The following is a 17,265-nucleotide window of genomic DNA, read 5'->3' as shown; positions in this document are numbered from 1 at the left end:
GCTATTGCAGTATCTGTATTTGGCTCGAAAAACCATATGTTCTAAAATGCCTTTTAAACTTACTGTAATTTACTGTACATGTATTTGGCAAATAAGAATAAAAATACTAACTCAACATGAAACTCTACTCTCCCTTCCTTGCTTAACTGTTTTTGAGCCTGCATTTTTTTCAGTACCTTAGCTAAAAAAAACCTGATAATGCAATATTACTTACCACCTGCTGATTGGTTTTACCATAGAGCCCTGATGCAAAGACGGACACAACAAATACATTGATGAGGAATGATACAAAGAGTGCAACAACTGCCTCAATGAAAAAATATTTGTTTGCTTCGCTAACTTCTTCTTTCTTCCTGCGGTCTACATCCCGAGACTGAAAAAACAGAAGGAATATTAAAACACATTAATATAACAGTGATAAAAATATACTGTATATAGTACACTGTATATACAATCTAAGTGAAAAGAATATATTTCAAGTTATCTTTACAGATAGTCTATAACAGATAGTCTATAACAGTATTACCAATAATATTTTTGGATAGCCTAATTATTCTACTTTCTTCGAGGCTTAAAAATCCAACCCTGAAAACCACGGCAACTTCTTTAAAGACCTGCTCTTGATTGTTATAGAATATTTCTTTTTAACAACTGTACCAACCTTTTGGATGTTACTTCTAAATACTGTACCATCTCTCACTACAAATTAAAAAAAAAAAAATACAACTCAAAAGATTTTGGGACTGAGATAATACTCCCTAATCTCAAGATCTCTTTATAATTAAAATTACCTTCACCAGAGCTGAATGCAAATAAAGATTGTGAGGCATTATAACTGCTCCAACAATTCCAACTGCCTGAAGAAGAGCGGCACTGTTGCAGCCTTGACATCTTGGAATAATCAGCCCTTCTATTACTTTCACTTGATCAGGTTTTGCAACACCATACTCATACCCGAATGTCACAGCCATCACTGAAATAAGGAAGCCAAAAATGCCTCCAACTTTCGCAGACCATAGCGATCGAGGAGGAGAAACGTGAATGTATCAACGACTGTGATCAACACACCACCCCAAAGTGGAATCCTGCAAGATTGAAAAAAAGAAAAGTTACTAGCATTCTTATGAAATACAAACTTTTTCTTTTCTGTACACACCTTACTGAAGAAAAATGATTTAATAAGTAAACATTATGGCTTATATTGCAATTTTGAGCATAAAATGAGTAAAATTTACATACTATTACCAGATGTTTTAACAAACTTTATGCAGACAATAAAAGTAGGTAGAACCAAATTAATAAGGCTTATGAATCTAGAACCACTTGCACAATGCAAAGTTTGTTCTATCTGTGAGCATCTTTGAAGATGCTAAAAAGCCCTATACAGTATTACCATTTAGTCGAAAACAATGTAACGAATTTATTAATCAATTTGTATTTTTCAAAGCTAACAAACCTGTGGTCTTAACTTATGGATAGTTCTTCTAGTGCCAGCTGGAAACCGGTAAAAATAAGAAACAAGGAATTGGTGGCAACGAGGTAGGCCGGTAGGCCTAGGTGGCAACCGTCAAGTTCCTTTGCATCTGTATCGAAAGAAATGATGCCTCAGTTTCTTCCATCCCAGGAAACTTGATTAAGGGGTGGCTAGAGATGGGCCATATAAGTTGAGACCACAGGTTTCTTAGCTACGAAAAATATAAATTGATTAATAAATTTGCCATTTTTTCAAATGCAGAACAAGCCTGGGTCTTAACTTATGGATAGACTCACTTTTGGAGGGAGGAAACAAAGTCTGGAACTGACTGGAGGTTCAGCACACCTGGTAACTCTTCCTGGCTTATAGAAGCCTATGGAAGGGAACCAAAGTCTCTGACATAATAAATAAGTGATTATTTAGCAGTCAGACTCCTGGGAATCCATACAATGTGATGAGACAATGTAGGAGGAAGTTAAAGAACTATATCTGTAGATCACAAACCTTCATGGCCACCAACAGTTTGCTATCAATCTTCCCTCCCCTTGCTAGAGAAAGGAGGGACTTGCTTTTATCAAAGCTTCATAGTCATGTAGGAATAAGCAAAACTTAACAAAATGGCCACAGTCTCACCTCTGTTAGACCTGATCCAGCACATGATAGAATGATTTCTTTGCCCATCAGGTAAAGAAGAAAAGAAAGGAAACTGAGAGACCAGCCATCCCATTCATTCTCACTTTCATACCATCACTTTAGGTAAGATACAAACTGTCCCACTAGGGGCACTGGATGAGTTAAACAACCTGTTGAGCAGTCACCACTGGACCCAAGGAAAAAGTGTCCAAGGACCTGTGGGCAACGTCCCGCTGATAGAAGAAAGTGAAGGTGGTCTGACGAAGCCATGTGCCAGCCTTCAAAATCCTTTGAACAGACAAGTTCTTTTTAAAAGCCAAAGAAGGGCCTAGCCCGCTAACATCATGTGCTCTTGCCTGCACTGTGTTAGGATTGGAGCATGAAGTTGAACCATAGACTTGTCTGACAGTCTCACGCAGCCAAAAGATCGTATTCTTGGACACTTTTCAACGGTGGGTATGGCCCATACCACCTGCCATGAACATAGTCTTTGTAGGAATAAAGAGGAATATGGTAAATAAAGGGGAATTTGGTTGGTCACCAGACGTGTGAGATTTGTAACATACTCCTGGCAACAAGTTTTAAGAATGAAACAGTTCGGTTTAAAGCTACCTCGTTGGGTCCTAGGTTTCAGTAGGGGTATGGAAGGAGGAGATTACATCTTTCCGGCAAAACTACGGCAGAGTATATTTCCCTACTTTTCTGAGCAGAACCTATGTTTGGGCCAGGTCAACCCCGCTGTTGGAGAAGAGGAGTCTTTACTTGGGGCAGATGTCACTTTTATCGGACATGAAGTAAAATACAGTCGACCCCACCTATTCGCAGTTCTTGATTCATGGCTTACCCTGTTCACGGACTTTTCTTTGGAACATATATCCACATTATTCACAGAAAATTCACCTATTCGCAGACTTTTTCATAGAGAAATATTTACTAATTACTGTACTTTTACATTATTTTCATGACTAAATAAATTTTTCATCATAAAACTATTAAAATAGGCAGATATAAGCATTTTTAGACGGGGTTTTTGTTGTTTGAACTATAAAAATAGGCAGTTATACGCGTTTTTACTGGGGTGTCAAGTGTTCGCAGATTTTAGTTATTTGCAGGGGGTTGTGGTCCCTACCCCCTGCGAATCACGGGAGGTCGACTGTATTGCCATTGAAACTGCCCTGCTGAACCCGGAAGGACCAGGGACACAGCTTTCAACTGTACATGGGAGAGATACCTCAAAAGGAAATCTATCTCCCATGTAGCTATCAGATACTAAAGGGTGATCCTGGTAGGACCCACCTAACCCTGGCTGAAGTGTCCATATCTTCTGAAGGGTATAGTAATTCACCCAGGACTGTTTAACCAAAAGAATAAAGTGGCTGCACAGTCTGCCTGGGCAATTTGGTGTTAAGAGCTCCAATTGGCATTGGTAATATGGTCAGTTCGGACTACGAAACTTCAAGTCAAAAGATAATAAATGCTCCAGCAACTGCCCCTCAAGATACTGATAATCCTTGGTGCGACGCCTCAATGTGTATCTTTTCTCCTGATGGTAAACACCTTATTAATGAAAGGAAGACTATGACTAAACTTGAACACATAGAATTTTGAGACAGAGCAACATTTCCTAATACGGAATGGTGCCTGGTCCCTCCTTCAGTAGGCATTAAGACACCGCCAAAAGAGACGTTTATCCTACCTACAAATATAGCACTGAAAGCTATAGAAGAAACCCTTTACCAGGTTAATGGAAAATGGAGTTCTACAGCTATTCTGTATAAGACCCAAATTACTCACCAGGTAGCCCAGGCTTCTGTCCCTTCACCTTTAAAATAATTAACCATGTAAGGCAGATTATCAGAATTTTGTGGTAACTGGGAAACAAGAGCCAATGGCAGAACTAAAGCCATCTGTTTCTATCATCCTGGCATCTGACAATTCTACTAAGGAATGGGCAATGCTTGTCCTTCCTTTTGAAAGGAAAAAGCTCCCTCTGGACGTGGCTACTCAATAGTTTGGGACACCTATGAGAAAAATCTCAGAGGGACAGCACTTGGCTGAATTTCAAGCCAGGCTCCACCTCCTTAGTATTATAACCTCTACTACCTTGCTGGAAGTTGCCATCAAAAGGCTTCCATTATCTTCCAAAAGAATTTTTGCTGTTGTGGCCATATCACTTACACAAACCCTATGGGGAGCACTATAATTCTCTAGAATGTTGCACAAAGGCTCGAATGGAAACATTGGAGGGCTCCAATATGTCACTTCCTAATGTAACCTTATTACATTCTAACCCCTTCTGTAAGGACCTTTTTGAAGAGTCTGTTGTGGTTCAACTCAATGAACAAGCCCAACAACAGAATTGTCCAGTATACGCTCTCCTTGGAAAAGGGGAATCCGGGAAGCAAAGACCCAAGAGTTTCCTTTTCCTAAACCAAAAAAGGTTCACTATACTCAGAGTCATATAAGTCTCTAGTAACCCTAAAGGGTTCTCTCAAAAACAAAGGGACAACAACAGCAAAAGCATCCCTATCGAAGCTCTTACCAGGAAAAGGAAAACCAACTCCTGGAATGCCTATCAAAGGCAAAGGAAGAGGTGGAGCCAATAGGAATTACAGGGTCGGCTTCTACAGCATCACATGCAATGGAAGTCCTCCCCTTGGGGACACAGTATTATCTTCAGTGGGCTAGGGTGGAAATGGTCTCATCCTCCCCCACCTTTTAAAGAGGTTTTCCGAAAAACCAGACCCCTCTTTGGAAGATTACGAGCAGAGGACCCTTTTAAAGGGAGCCACAGAGAAACATGTATATATTCACCACAAAGCATGTCTCTTCAGTGTCCCCAAGGATTCCTCCAAACAGAGGGTGATCCTCAACCTAACAAAATTGAACAAACACATTGTTTGCCATGAGTTTTGGATGGCTACTAATCCCCAAGTAAGTTCAATCATTCCACAAGGGACCTGGACTGTTTCTATAGATATGAAAGATGGTTACTGTACTGGCACAGTCCCTAGTGCCATCCCCTTCCGCCCCTTCCTAGGGTTCCAGATAGGGAAGGAAACATACAAATTCAAAGTCATGAACTTTTGGGCTAAACATTGCCCCAAGAGTTTTTACAAAATTAGCAGCAGTAGTTGTCCAGAACTCAGGAAAGAAGGAATTCAACTGGTAGCCTACCTAGACGATTGGCTAATCTGGGGGCCCACCAGAAAAGAGTGCTCATGAAACCTAAGAGTGGTAGTCGACAGACTCCAGTTGAAAGGTTTTCTAATAAGTTGGAACAAATCCTGCCTTAAGATCAACAGACGTTCTCAGTGGCTGGGACTTTGTTGGTATACTCTTCACGGCCAGTTATCTCTTCCCACCAGTACTCAAAACAGAGTAAGGAATCGAAAGTTGAGGAGATACTCTGGCCATGGACTTGGAAGGGTCTCTGGCAAAACAGGCCACCCTGACTCCTCTGTCTGTACGAAATTCTAAAGTTGGTTATCGGGTTCCAGTTTTACAGCACTTGTCTAGCGACGATGATAACTGGATTTTTGGTGCTGATATGCGCCGATCTCTACTTATCAGTGTCAATGCCCACTTAACAGTGGTGATGATCCCCGGTTATTGGTGCCGATAAGTGCTGTTGTTGCCAATTTTCAGTTACTGTCACGCCGTCAGGAAAGAAACCCCCACCGATAACTGGGGACTGCCTGTAAAAACACACGGACGCCTCCTTGACAGGTTGGGGAGGTCATTGGGAGGATCGTCAGGTAGCAGGGAGGTGGTCACCTGCTCTGACTAAGTGTCATATCAACTTTCTGGAGCTGATGGCTGTCTTTCTGTCTCTCAGAAAACTGAAACCCCAAAAGGGACACATATTTTGCTGGTCCTAGACAACAGGACTGCAGTGTCCTGCAGCAAGAGGTCAGGCTCACATTCACCTCCTCTCAATATGGTAATGGATTATTTTCCCTCTTACTGCATTGTGCATCCTCATGATCCTCTGGGCAGCCTTTGCAATGCTACTGGAAGCTTGTTCTTTGTTACTTCACTGTAAAACTTCCAACTTCAGTTCACTTGAACTATGCTTACCAGACATTACTTCACTGTTCACTCCACTGGAAATACTTGAATACTGTTAACAAACATTTTCTTAACATTCACTCTACTGAAAACACGAGGATACTGTACAGTTAAACAATTACTCTTATTAATTTCAAAACTTATGATGTAACCATTCTACATTCAAAATAAGACTCACAACAAACTCAGCTGTCCAAAAATCTTAGGAAAAATGGCCTTATGTAAAGGTATATAAAAAGAAATAAAGGTGAGATACCTTCACTATGGTAGCCTGACGTTGACTGACACCACACTGCCATACCCAGCACTGGGTGACAGTGCACAAGTCACAAGCAAAGTACAGAACATTACAAAGCATCCCACCCCATCTGAACATCATTGCCTTATAAGAATAGATTTTTAAAAAGTTACACAAATCACAGACTGTTATGCTAAATTTAAATTTCTGACAAGTAAAATTTCAGTGGGCCTCATGACTTGAATATCAAAAAACAAAAAATAATACTAAACTGATTGTATGACAAAGGCCATGAACATAAATTTTACTAAGAAAGTCAAATGCCATATTTCTACAATTGTTTTCTACTCAAAAAATTATGTAAAACTTACGCTTTATTTGACAGAAGGTACAGAGCTATGGCTGTTCCAATTACTTCTTGCATGTCTGACCCAATTATAGCTATTTCGACCATTATCCATACCAATACACGTGGAATCTTTGGGTACTGTCGATAGCATATTTCAGCTAGATGCAGACCGGTAACAACACCAAGGCGAGCTGAAAGACGTTGCATGACTAGCCCCAATATAGTTGCCCACATCAAGACCCATAAGAGCTGAAAGGAAAGATTAATGTTAAAATGAATATGTAAGATAACCACAGATGCTTAAAATCTGATGTCATAAAGTAAACTATACAATGCAGCTGAACATTTTGAAGTAATTTTCACAATTTGCCAATAATTACCATACTGGACACTCCTGCCCTTATTCTCTTTCTATCCATACAATTGTAACAACTTCTGTATGACTTATGGTACAAATGTATAGTTACCTTAATACTGTACTGGCATTATGCAGAAATTTACAAACCTGGTAATTTGCTGCAGCACCTGACTGAAGATCTGACTCAATATTTCCAGGATCTAGGTAAGCAATGCTCATCAGAAATCCAGGCCCTGTGAATGCCCAGAATTTACGGAAACTGAATATTTTCTGTGAAAAAAAAAAAAACATGAAATTTACATTAAAAACGCCATGAAAACTTAATGTTCTCTGTTGTAAAATTCTGGATTCATCTTAAAAAAAAAAATTCTCACCACCTCCATACATGATTTCATGTCAATTTTTCCTATCGGTCAAGTTTTTCATCAATCCCCTTATTCAGGCTTTCCTAAGCCTTCCTACAGGTCTTTGTAGTGCTGCTTCCACATTTACTGTTTCTCTCATTACACGCTCAAACAATCTCATTCTTTGTTATCTCAGTTCATTTTCTAGTTGCTGGACAACACACCTCTGTCACTTCCCCATTTGTAACACAAACTACCTTCTACAGTAGCCACACACTTCAAAGGTAAACTAAATATTTTTCTTAAAAACATCAAGGTAGTTATACAGTAAAACCCCAGTATTCACGGGGCATGCATAGCATAACCCCCTGCGAATAGTTAACAAACCCCTCTAAAAATGCTTATAAATGCCTATCTTGAAAGTTCAGATACCAAATGTACACCTTAAACTAGCATCCTACATCAAATATACCTTAAATGATTATCCTATTACTGTATTAATCTTTGAAATTATATTATTAATATCATTTCACAGTCATCTTAAACATTTTACCCTTAAAAATATATACTGCATGTACGTACTTCTAACCCTTCTAGCCAATAACAGAGAGAGAGAGAGAGAGAGAGAGAGAGAGACCCTTTGGCAGGGGGCTAACCTTTTTTTTTATGTTGACAGTTACGCCTTCATCCCTTCCCCAAAGTCGGATACAGAAAAAGACCAGGGATTGAACTAAAATCTTACAAATTCATTACATTTTCTTTAATGAATATATATTTTGCTGTGTTTACATTAGTATTTGAAAATTAGTAAATCATTTATTTATCGTACAAAACAAATAAACATACATTACATATGCATAAAAATTCTCTCATCTCTGTGAGAGAGAGAGAGAGAGAGAGAGAGAGAGAGAGAGAGAGAGAGAGAGAACATAATCTAGATTAGTACAAAGAACATAATCTAGATTAGTAGAGAGAGAGAGAGAGAGAGAGAGAGAGAGAGAGAGAGAGAGAGAGAGAGAGAGAGAGAGAGAGAGAGAGACTCTTTGGCCAGGAGCTAACCTTTTTTTATTTTGTGATGACAGTTATGCCTTCATCCCTCCCCTGAAGTCAGATACAGAAAAAGATCAGGGATTAACTACAATCTTACTAATTCATTATATTTTCTTTAATGAATTGATACTTTGCTGTTTACATTAATATTTGAAAATTAGTAAATCATTTATTTATCATACAAAACAAATAAACATATATACATACTACTATGCATAAAAATTCTCTCATCTCTGTAAGAGAGAGAGAGAGAGAGAGAGAGAGAGAGAGAGAGAGAGAGAGAGAGAGAGAGAGAGAGAGAGAGAGAGCTCTTTGGCCAGGAGCTAACCTTTTTTTTTTTATGATGACAGTTACGCCTTCATCCCTCCACCAAAGTCGGATACAGAAAAAGATCAGGGATTGAACTTAAAATCTTACTAATTCATTATATTTTCTTTCATGAACTGATATTTTGCTGTGTTTACATTAATATTTGAAAATTAGTAAATCATTTATTTATCACACAAAACAAATAAACATACATATAAAATATGCATAAAAAGGAAGGGAGAGAGAGAGAGAGAGAGAGAGAGAGAGAGAGAGAGAGAGAGAGAGAGAGAGAGAGAGAGAGAGAGAGAATTATTATTTTTATTATTTAATGTTATTATTTAATCTTATTAAATTTTAAATATTAATATTAAAAAATTAGTACTGTAAATCATTATTTTATCATAAAATGTATAAGTACATACAGTACAGTATTTAGTCATGAAAATAATGTGAAAATACAGAATACTGCTCTATGAAAAAATCCACTAATGGCTGAGTTGTCCCGTAAATAATTCATGGATAGGTACCACAGAAAATTCTGCAAATCGCTCAGTCCGCACATTGTGAGAGAGCGAATCTGGGGGGCTTATTGTACAGTATTACCAAAATGCAATTGAATGAATCAAAATAATAGTATGGAATACAACATTATGTAACTGTTATGTGAAATAAATCACATGTAAAAAGCATGAAAAGGGATGAATTTTCAGTGCAGGCACTAATTCAGATTAAATAAAAACATGCAATGATGGTAACACAATACAGTAAACCCCCGTATTCGCAGTCTCATGATTCACGGACTCACCTATTCGCAGATTTCTCTGTGGAACATATATACACATTATTTGCTGAAAATTCGGCCATTCACTGTATTTTTCACTGAGAAATATTCACTAATTACTGTATTTTCATCTCATTTTCATGACTAAATGCACCTTTTGTGATAGAATTAATAAAATACTCAGGTAGTGCTCACGTTACGATAATTCGATTTTGCAATGGGGCAAGTAATTAATACCGATACGACAACATTATTTATAAAATATCTTTAAATTTCGCGCGGGTACAGGCAGCTGTGTACAATCAGGCAGCGAGAGACCAAATTACAATAGACCAACTTCTTTTCCTCCATCTCTTTATCCCATCTTCTAGTTAAAAAAGTAAAAGAGAATGATGAAAGTATTGTTAGTAAAGTTATATTCTTGAGTAAATGCGTACAGCCATAAATAACTGACCGAGAAACTGTTGTTTTGCTTATCACTGAATCGGATAACAACAGCCGTTTTGCTTGTATTTCAACCATCGTATGGTAATACACAATTACCGTAGTTATAGTACAAATGAAGTTAAGTAGAATAGGACTGATACATTCTAACAATATACCCTTATTCAGTGTGGATAAAGATCCTTAAGGAAATACACTGCTAAATTTAAGCTGCAAGTTGCAGCTGAAGCTGAGAAAACAATGTCTGAGAAAACAATGTTCAAGCTGCTAATAACTATAAATTATCATGCCTCAGCAACATGATGAAACTCGACCATAATTAAAATGGAGAGAAAGTATTTTAATTAAAACTACTGGACATGAAAGAACACATTACTGCTATTTTTACGCAGATAAACAATAAATACGTAAAACTCGTATTATGATAAAATCAAGTGAAAATAGCAAATGGAATCTTGATTTTATTACACAAAACAAACAGCCCCAAAGGCCAACTTCATCTATTAACGAAAAAAATAGCTAAGTTAATTTCACAACAAGACGTATTCAAGTTATATTTCAACTTAAAAACACTTTGTATAACGAAAAATAACCTTGCCCCATATAAATAAAGTATCTAGAGATTCATTTATGTTAACTAGAAGCAAGAAAAGCACTCTGAACTAAGTTAAAGCAAAATAAACTTACCACATAATCGATTTCCAAACCAAAACATTGATCGCTATGATCGCAATCTATAATACAAAAGCAATATAAGAATATATACAATGTTATTGGATACAGTGAATTAAGGTATAACATTTTAAAAGATCCATGGAAAAGATGCATATTCGTTATGCTGATATTTGTATAATGTTTATGTATAATATGATATGTGAATATAGGCTACGCTACAATATAATACAATAAACTGTAGTGTAGGCTACGCTACTGTGTATGTATACAATAAACCGTAGTGTAGGCTAAGCTAATTCTTGTTATTCAATTTCTCTTTGTACTGAATTATCATAGTCACTTTGCATGAACCTCCAGAATTAGCTGACATTAATAATTACTATACCGTGTAAGTATAGAGTATACTTTATCGTGTAGGGTAGGCTACCATATATGTATACAGTACATGGTACCGAATATCCTAGTGTAGGCTAGGCTATGTTCGCTATATGTTTTGGTATTTCATACGTTTTTTCCAACAAACGATGGTTTTTTTTTTGGAACATAACCCCATTGTAAGTAGGATAATACCTGTATAAGCATTTTTAGTTTGTTTTGTGTGTGTTTGAACTATCAAAATAGGCAGTTCTAAGTGTTTTCACAAGGGTTCTAGGTATTCGCTGGTTTTAGCTATTCGCAGGGGGGTGTGGTACGTATCCCCTGCAAATACGGGGGTGTTTACTGCAAATACAGGCAGTCCCCAGTTTACTGTATACATGGTTCCGGCATGACGTTCGAGTTACCCTAGTGTATTCATCAGAAATTAGGCTATATTCGAGATCGTTTTTGGCCCAAAACAAATAATCATAATTTTTTTTGGAACCTCAATAATAATGCATTGTCGTTTTCAAGTAGGATAAAAAGTGCATATGATTTTTGACGATTTTCGATTTTTAGTTTTTTTGTGTGGAACCCCGTCTGAACTAATCAAAATAGGCAGTTCTAGGTGTTTTATTCAAGAAGGGTTTTTCCAACAAACGATGATTTTTTTTTGTAACACCATTGTAAGTAGGATAATACCTTAGCATTTTTATTTTTTTTGTGTTTTGAACTATCAAAATAGGGGTGTTTTAGAGGGTTCTGTGTGTGTTTTAGCTATTCGCATGCCCATTTGACATGCCCAAATGCAGGGGGTTTTACTGTACTATGTTGTAATACCTGGCACTGTTACTGGTTACAAAGACAAAATCCTGGAAAGTAATATAACTTTCTACATGATTGTGTTAATCAATGTTTTTCTTATTTCTGCAGTTTCTGAAATCCTCATCATTGCTGTCATATTGGAATTTTTAACTATCAGTGAAGTATTTTATTAAAATTAATCAATATCTCAAGGAATTAAATTTATTCCGTACTTCTTCCCACAGGTTAACATTTCCTTAACATCCCTGAAAACTAGTAAAATGTCATAACTATTCAATACCAAAGCTAAGTTTACCAAGCAGCTAAGCCACTATGACATTTTGCTCCTGAATGCAATTATCTGTACTCTTAAAACTCATTCCAATTATTTACTTTTGATGGTATCTTCCTCCCCATCTCCTCTAGGATGGATTCAAGCTCATTTCAAATCTTACTGCTGTCAGCATACATCAAGAAGCTGCCTCCTCCTAAGTCTTCAGAATAAACTAACCAAAAACCTATACTTTATATGTTGGTAAACCAATCAAACGTGAAGAAAATGACTCAAGAAATTACTTTTGAGTTCTCGTATGAGATGGAGAATTATTCTATTTTCACATAAACATCTTTCCCAGTCTTTCAACAATACTACTGACTTGAAGCATCCAACTTCAGCAGACTCCATGCTTTTGTAACCAGAAGTAACAACTGTGTGAACTGTCATATAAGGCACGATAAAGCACATAAATTACTTAATGGTCAGATTACATTACCTGATAAAGCACCATAAACCTTTTAACAGGCAACTTATTCTTAAAATGAAATTATTCTTAAAATTTTTTTCAGAAATATACCTATTTCCAACATATTTTAAATATCTGGAAAAATTCCAGATTCTTTGGAACAAAAAATTTGGGCTGCTTCATATTGTTCAGCTACCAAAAAAAAATATCATGAGGTGAAGCTTAGCTTCCCAGAAACCTTGGGAGCTAGTCTCCCTTTTCTGAAAAATGAAGATGAAACAGCAAAATCACTTTAATGAACGCATATGCTTGCTCTTGCCTTGTGTGATTGGATGTTAGGGCCATGCCAATCTGGAAATGAGGGCATGGAGTGGTAGACTTTTGTGTCAACGAATTCTGGTGCTAGAACTGGCGCTGCTAATGCCCGACCTGGCGCAGTTCACATCAGAACAAGAGCTGCAGATGTCAGACCAAACAGGGGAAGGAGATGACTGGCACAGGTCCACACCGCTTTCTGACAAGTCCCGGTCCGTTAGTCCAAGTCACGAAGGTGTAAGACAGGATGTGCTAAAGACAAGGCAAGAAAAAAGTGGGGGCATTGACCCTTCCTCAATGCAGGGAAAAAACCTGAACTTAATGAGACTCTTGGGTAGAGAGTGCAAAGAAAAAATTAATAATAACAACAATAATATCCACAGCAAGTGAACATACAAAATTACTCCATCCTATCAAATTTAATGCCCTGAATTGATGAGAAGCTCATTTGGAATAAGAGATCAAAGAGAAGCTGCAAAGAACCTAACCGATTACCAAATGGGGAAGCAGACAAGACATGCATTCCTTTAACTCAAGTCTTACAAGTATCCTCTATAGTTGTTTCTCCAACCTAACAAGCTCTCTCCATTCACCATCAATTACCAGATTTCATTCAACTACGATGCATACAGTTATCCAGCCATAACCTTTCCCTCAGCAAAAACATATCAGGAGGGTCAATACAACTGGAATAATGCCTACTACAGCAACTCTTACCTTACAGCTTCTTACCAAACGTATACGTATTAAAAAATAAAAGAACATCCAAAAACAAACCCACAGACAGAAAACTGAGTACATTAAATATCTGTCGACCTCATACCGTAACCAGCAACACAAGTAGATTGACTGACTTTGTACTATCAGTTCCTGGTGTTTGAAAGACAGATATTCATCAGTTTCCTGGTTGGGGGTGGGGCTATATAATGGAGTAGATGAATGAAAGACAGATATTCCATCAGAAAACAGTGTTGGTTGATTGCATTTTTGTTTCAATCTGCAACCTGCACTGTAAAATTTTTGTAAATAAAATCATTAAAATAAATATAGATTAAAGCTATATAAAAGATTGGATTTATTAATCAATTTGTATTTTCATAGTTAACAAACTTCATTTAAAACAATTCTCACCATTAAACCGGTTAACAAACAAGGGTGGCAACTGTCAAGTAAAAAAGGAATGTTTCTTCCATCCTAGGAAACCTGATTGAGGGGTGGCTAGAGGTGGCCATCATAAATTAAATACAAATTGTTGAGTAGAAAATTGATTGGATGATTTTTAGAGGGAGGTTTGTTAACTCTTCCTGGCAGTTATTATTTAGCAGTCAGACTTGTCCAAGGATAGTTTGCTATCAATCCTCTCTCCCCTTGCTAGAGAGGGGAGGGACTTACTTTTGCCAAAGTTATATATTCGTGTAGGAATAAGCAAAACTTAAACAAAAAGGCTGCAGTCTCACCTGTATCTGACCCAATCCAGAACATGATGGAATGATTTCTTCGCCCACCGGGTAGAGAAGAAAAGAAAGGAAACTAAAAGAGAGCAGCCATCCCATTCATTCTCACTTTCATACCATCATCTTAGGTAAGATACAAACTGTCCTGCTAAGAGCACTGGATGAGTTAAACAACCTGTTGAGCAGCCACCACCGGACCCGAAGAGAAAAGTGTCCAAGGACCTGTGGGCAACGTCCCACCAAGCCTCTTCAATTAATGAACACTGGTTATGAAAAAAAAAAAAAAAAACCATGACACCAAGTGCTGACCACTAATACTTCTCTTTGTATCAGTGGCAGTCATCTAAATTATTATTGTCCCCTAAATCCAAGGCTTAAGTAAGACTAGTAGGTTTGCACTTTTTTTTACCATCAACCATATTATCCTAATCCAAACACTTGGATATCCCTCATAATAAACAAAATAAGATAGGAATGAAAAACTTACATTTTCTGATTTTGGGATCTCTATTCTTTCATCAGCAAAGTATGTATCAAATTCTTCTTCATTTGCTGTTAAACTTGTATTTTCATTGAGTGTTGCAGTACTATTGGAGTTGCTAACTGGACTTATGGGCCATGAAGTTACAACAGTGTCACTAGGACGTACAGGGGTTGCGCCATCTTCTCCTCCACCCCCTCTCTCTGTTCTGTTTTGTTCATCTATATTACTCATTTGTCCTTTGAAGTGGTAGATTACCTGGAAAGTAAACAATGAAAATCATTATCAAATTATATGAGAAACAGAACAAATTTACTATTCAAGGGTACAAAAACTCACAGAAAAAAGTCTTGCCTCATCAGTTGAAGTGATGACAAACTTTATTTATTGCTAAAATGCAACAGTAGGTCAAATGAAAAAGCATTCCCAACAGGTGGCAGACCCTTTTCCAACCAAAACAACCTCTGATGTTATCTGCTGTCAGGTAGTAACCTTCTCTTGCTCTCTGTTATTATATCTAACAAGTTACAATTTCTGAATCCGAGTCCTTGTTATTACAGTTTTTCAAAGAAGGCTTACCTTCCCATTTGGGGATGAAAGCAAGTCATTGTTCCTATTCCCATACTAACCTTGACTTGTCTCCAAATAGTGAAGACCTTACGCACAATTACATCTGAACTTTCTATGCAATGATAAACCCCAACAAGAACCTTAAGAAGATCAAGAATCCTAGTAACATGGATCATCTATGCAGTTTATATTGGAAGATGAGTCTGCCACTGCCTACACATAATGATACAAGCTTGTGGTAGTTCAGTTACACAAGAGCAATTTTCCACTTCATAGATCCTGTGTTCAATGCCCACTCAAGTCCTTCATAGATTTATTCTGGCATACAACTTTACTATTTCTATGAACTAGGGACTGGGGTCTGAGGAGGGACATGTAAGTTTATTTTCTGAGTTATTAGTAGTCAGTATCTTGTTCTCCCAGGTCTTGAGTGAGTGGAGGGGAGGCTTTGCCATTGATCAAGTTCTAGGATGCTGTGTATAAGTGCAATGATTTGTTCCTTCTCTCTACTGCTTATCAGCAACCTCTAAACTGGTGACTCCTTGTAGAGAGATACACAACATAAGTGTGCCTTACATGACACATTGTTGATTACATGTATGCCAAATGTTCTTTGTAGCATTTCTTCAACCATAGCTGTAATGTTTTGTTCTTACCTTTCAGGCATTCACTCTGATCTCTGCCTACTTCAACCTTGCTACAATTTTTGGTTCTCATACTGGAACAAATCCCTCAGGTGAGCCTAATGAGATTCTAGAAACATGACTTTGGTCTTAAACTGTCATAATTTATTATAACTACTGGTTTGTTCTTACTGTATATTATGACCTATGACTGGATCAACACCAAGAACTCTGTCTCCACATTACCTTTCCACTGACAGTCTTCATCATATAAATTTAAAGTTCACTCAAGTGTTGGGTGATATCGCAAAATTCAACCCTCCATCTTCCATGTTTTCTACCAACATAGGATACAAATATCATGCTTACAGACATTGGATCACCATGGATCACCCATGATTACACATAAAAAAAACAAATACTGTATACAACACAGTCCTTGATTCAAGAAAATGGAAGTAAGGGAATAAAATCACAGCCATAATAAGACAGGCAGTAATAAAGTACTGTAGTTCATTAAAACTAAGACATTTATATGCAACCGTATACAATAATTAGCTAACAATAACTAACTAATGAAAACCTCTAAATAAGCATTTATAAGGGTGCCCATGTAAGCAGTAGAAATGGCAACCTTGCACCACATATAAAGTTTGTTTCTGCACAGCTACAATCTTATTTACACTGCACTTCCAACCAAAAATTATAAATTCAAGAATTTTAAGAAATGCTAAGTAACATATCATCACTGATTTTACTAGGTCACACTACACGAAGTTTCTTTTTAAACTAGTACTGTAATTGAAATACTTTCACATTTTGTAATGAAGCACTAGACAACATGCTTACCCTGAGTTAGACTAACTAGTACTGCTGGAACGAAAATTTTGTAAGACAATTACAGCACTGTAGTGATCATCAACACACGTCTTACAAAATTGCTGGTGTTCACAGTTAAATAAACTCAAGGAACAACACTTATATGACATTCCACAGATTACGAGTCTAGCGATAAAGATCTTATCATATCACATAAGAAGTTTCACATATTACTGGTGGGAGCAAATGTCTCATATTGAAGAGTACAGCTTATATTAAAGATGAAAAACCTTTTAGATATTCAGTTTTTTTACCTTAGTGCACTTTTACACTTGAAATCATTTTCCAAATCTATGATATGCCTTTATTTTCA

General features: G+C 37.1%; 1 protein-coding gene across 1 annotated transcript in view; it reads right to left on the bottom strand.

Annotated features, from left to right (window-relative positions):
- Positions 1 to 17,265, bottom strand: part of Mvl (Malvolio) — a 64,344-nt gene that overhangs the window by 35,958 nt on the left and 11,121 nt on the right. Inside the window, 6 exon segments of the mRNA XM_067119469.1 lie at positions 215 to 373; positions 792 to 994; positions 997 to 1,085; positions 6,788 to 7,014; positions 7,271 to 7,393; positions 14,887 to 15,138. Of these exon segments, the coding sequence (XP_066975570.1) occupies positions 215 to 373; positions 792 to 994; positions 997 to 1,085; positions 6,788 to 7,014; positions 7,271 to 7,393; positions 14,887 to 15,138 (1,053 nt within the window).

Source organism: Macrobrachium rosenbergii, chromosome 17 (assembly GCF_040412425.1).
Source record: "Macrobrachium rosenbergii isolate ZJJX-2024 chromosome 17, ASM4041242v1, whole genome shotgun sequence".
NCBI lineage: Eukaryota > Metazoa > Arthropoda > Malacostraca > Decapoda > Palaemonidae > Macrobrachium > Macrobrachium rosenbergii.
This window is presented reverse-complemented; position numbering and strand designations above follow the sequence as displayed.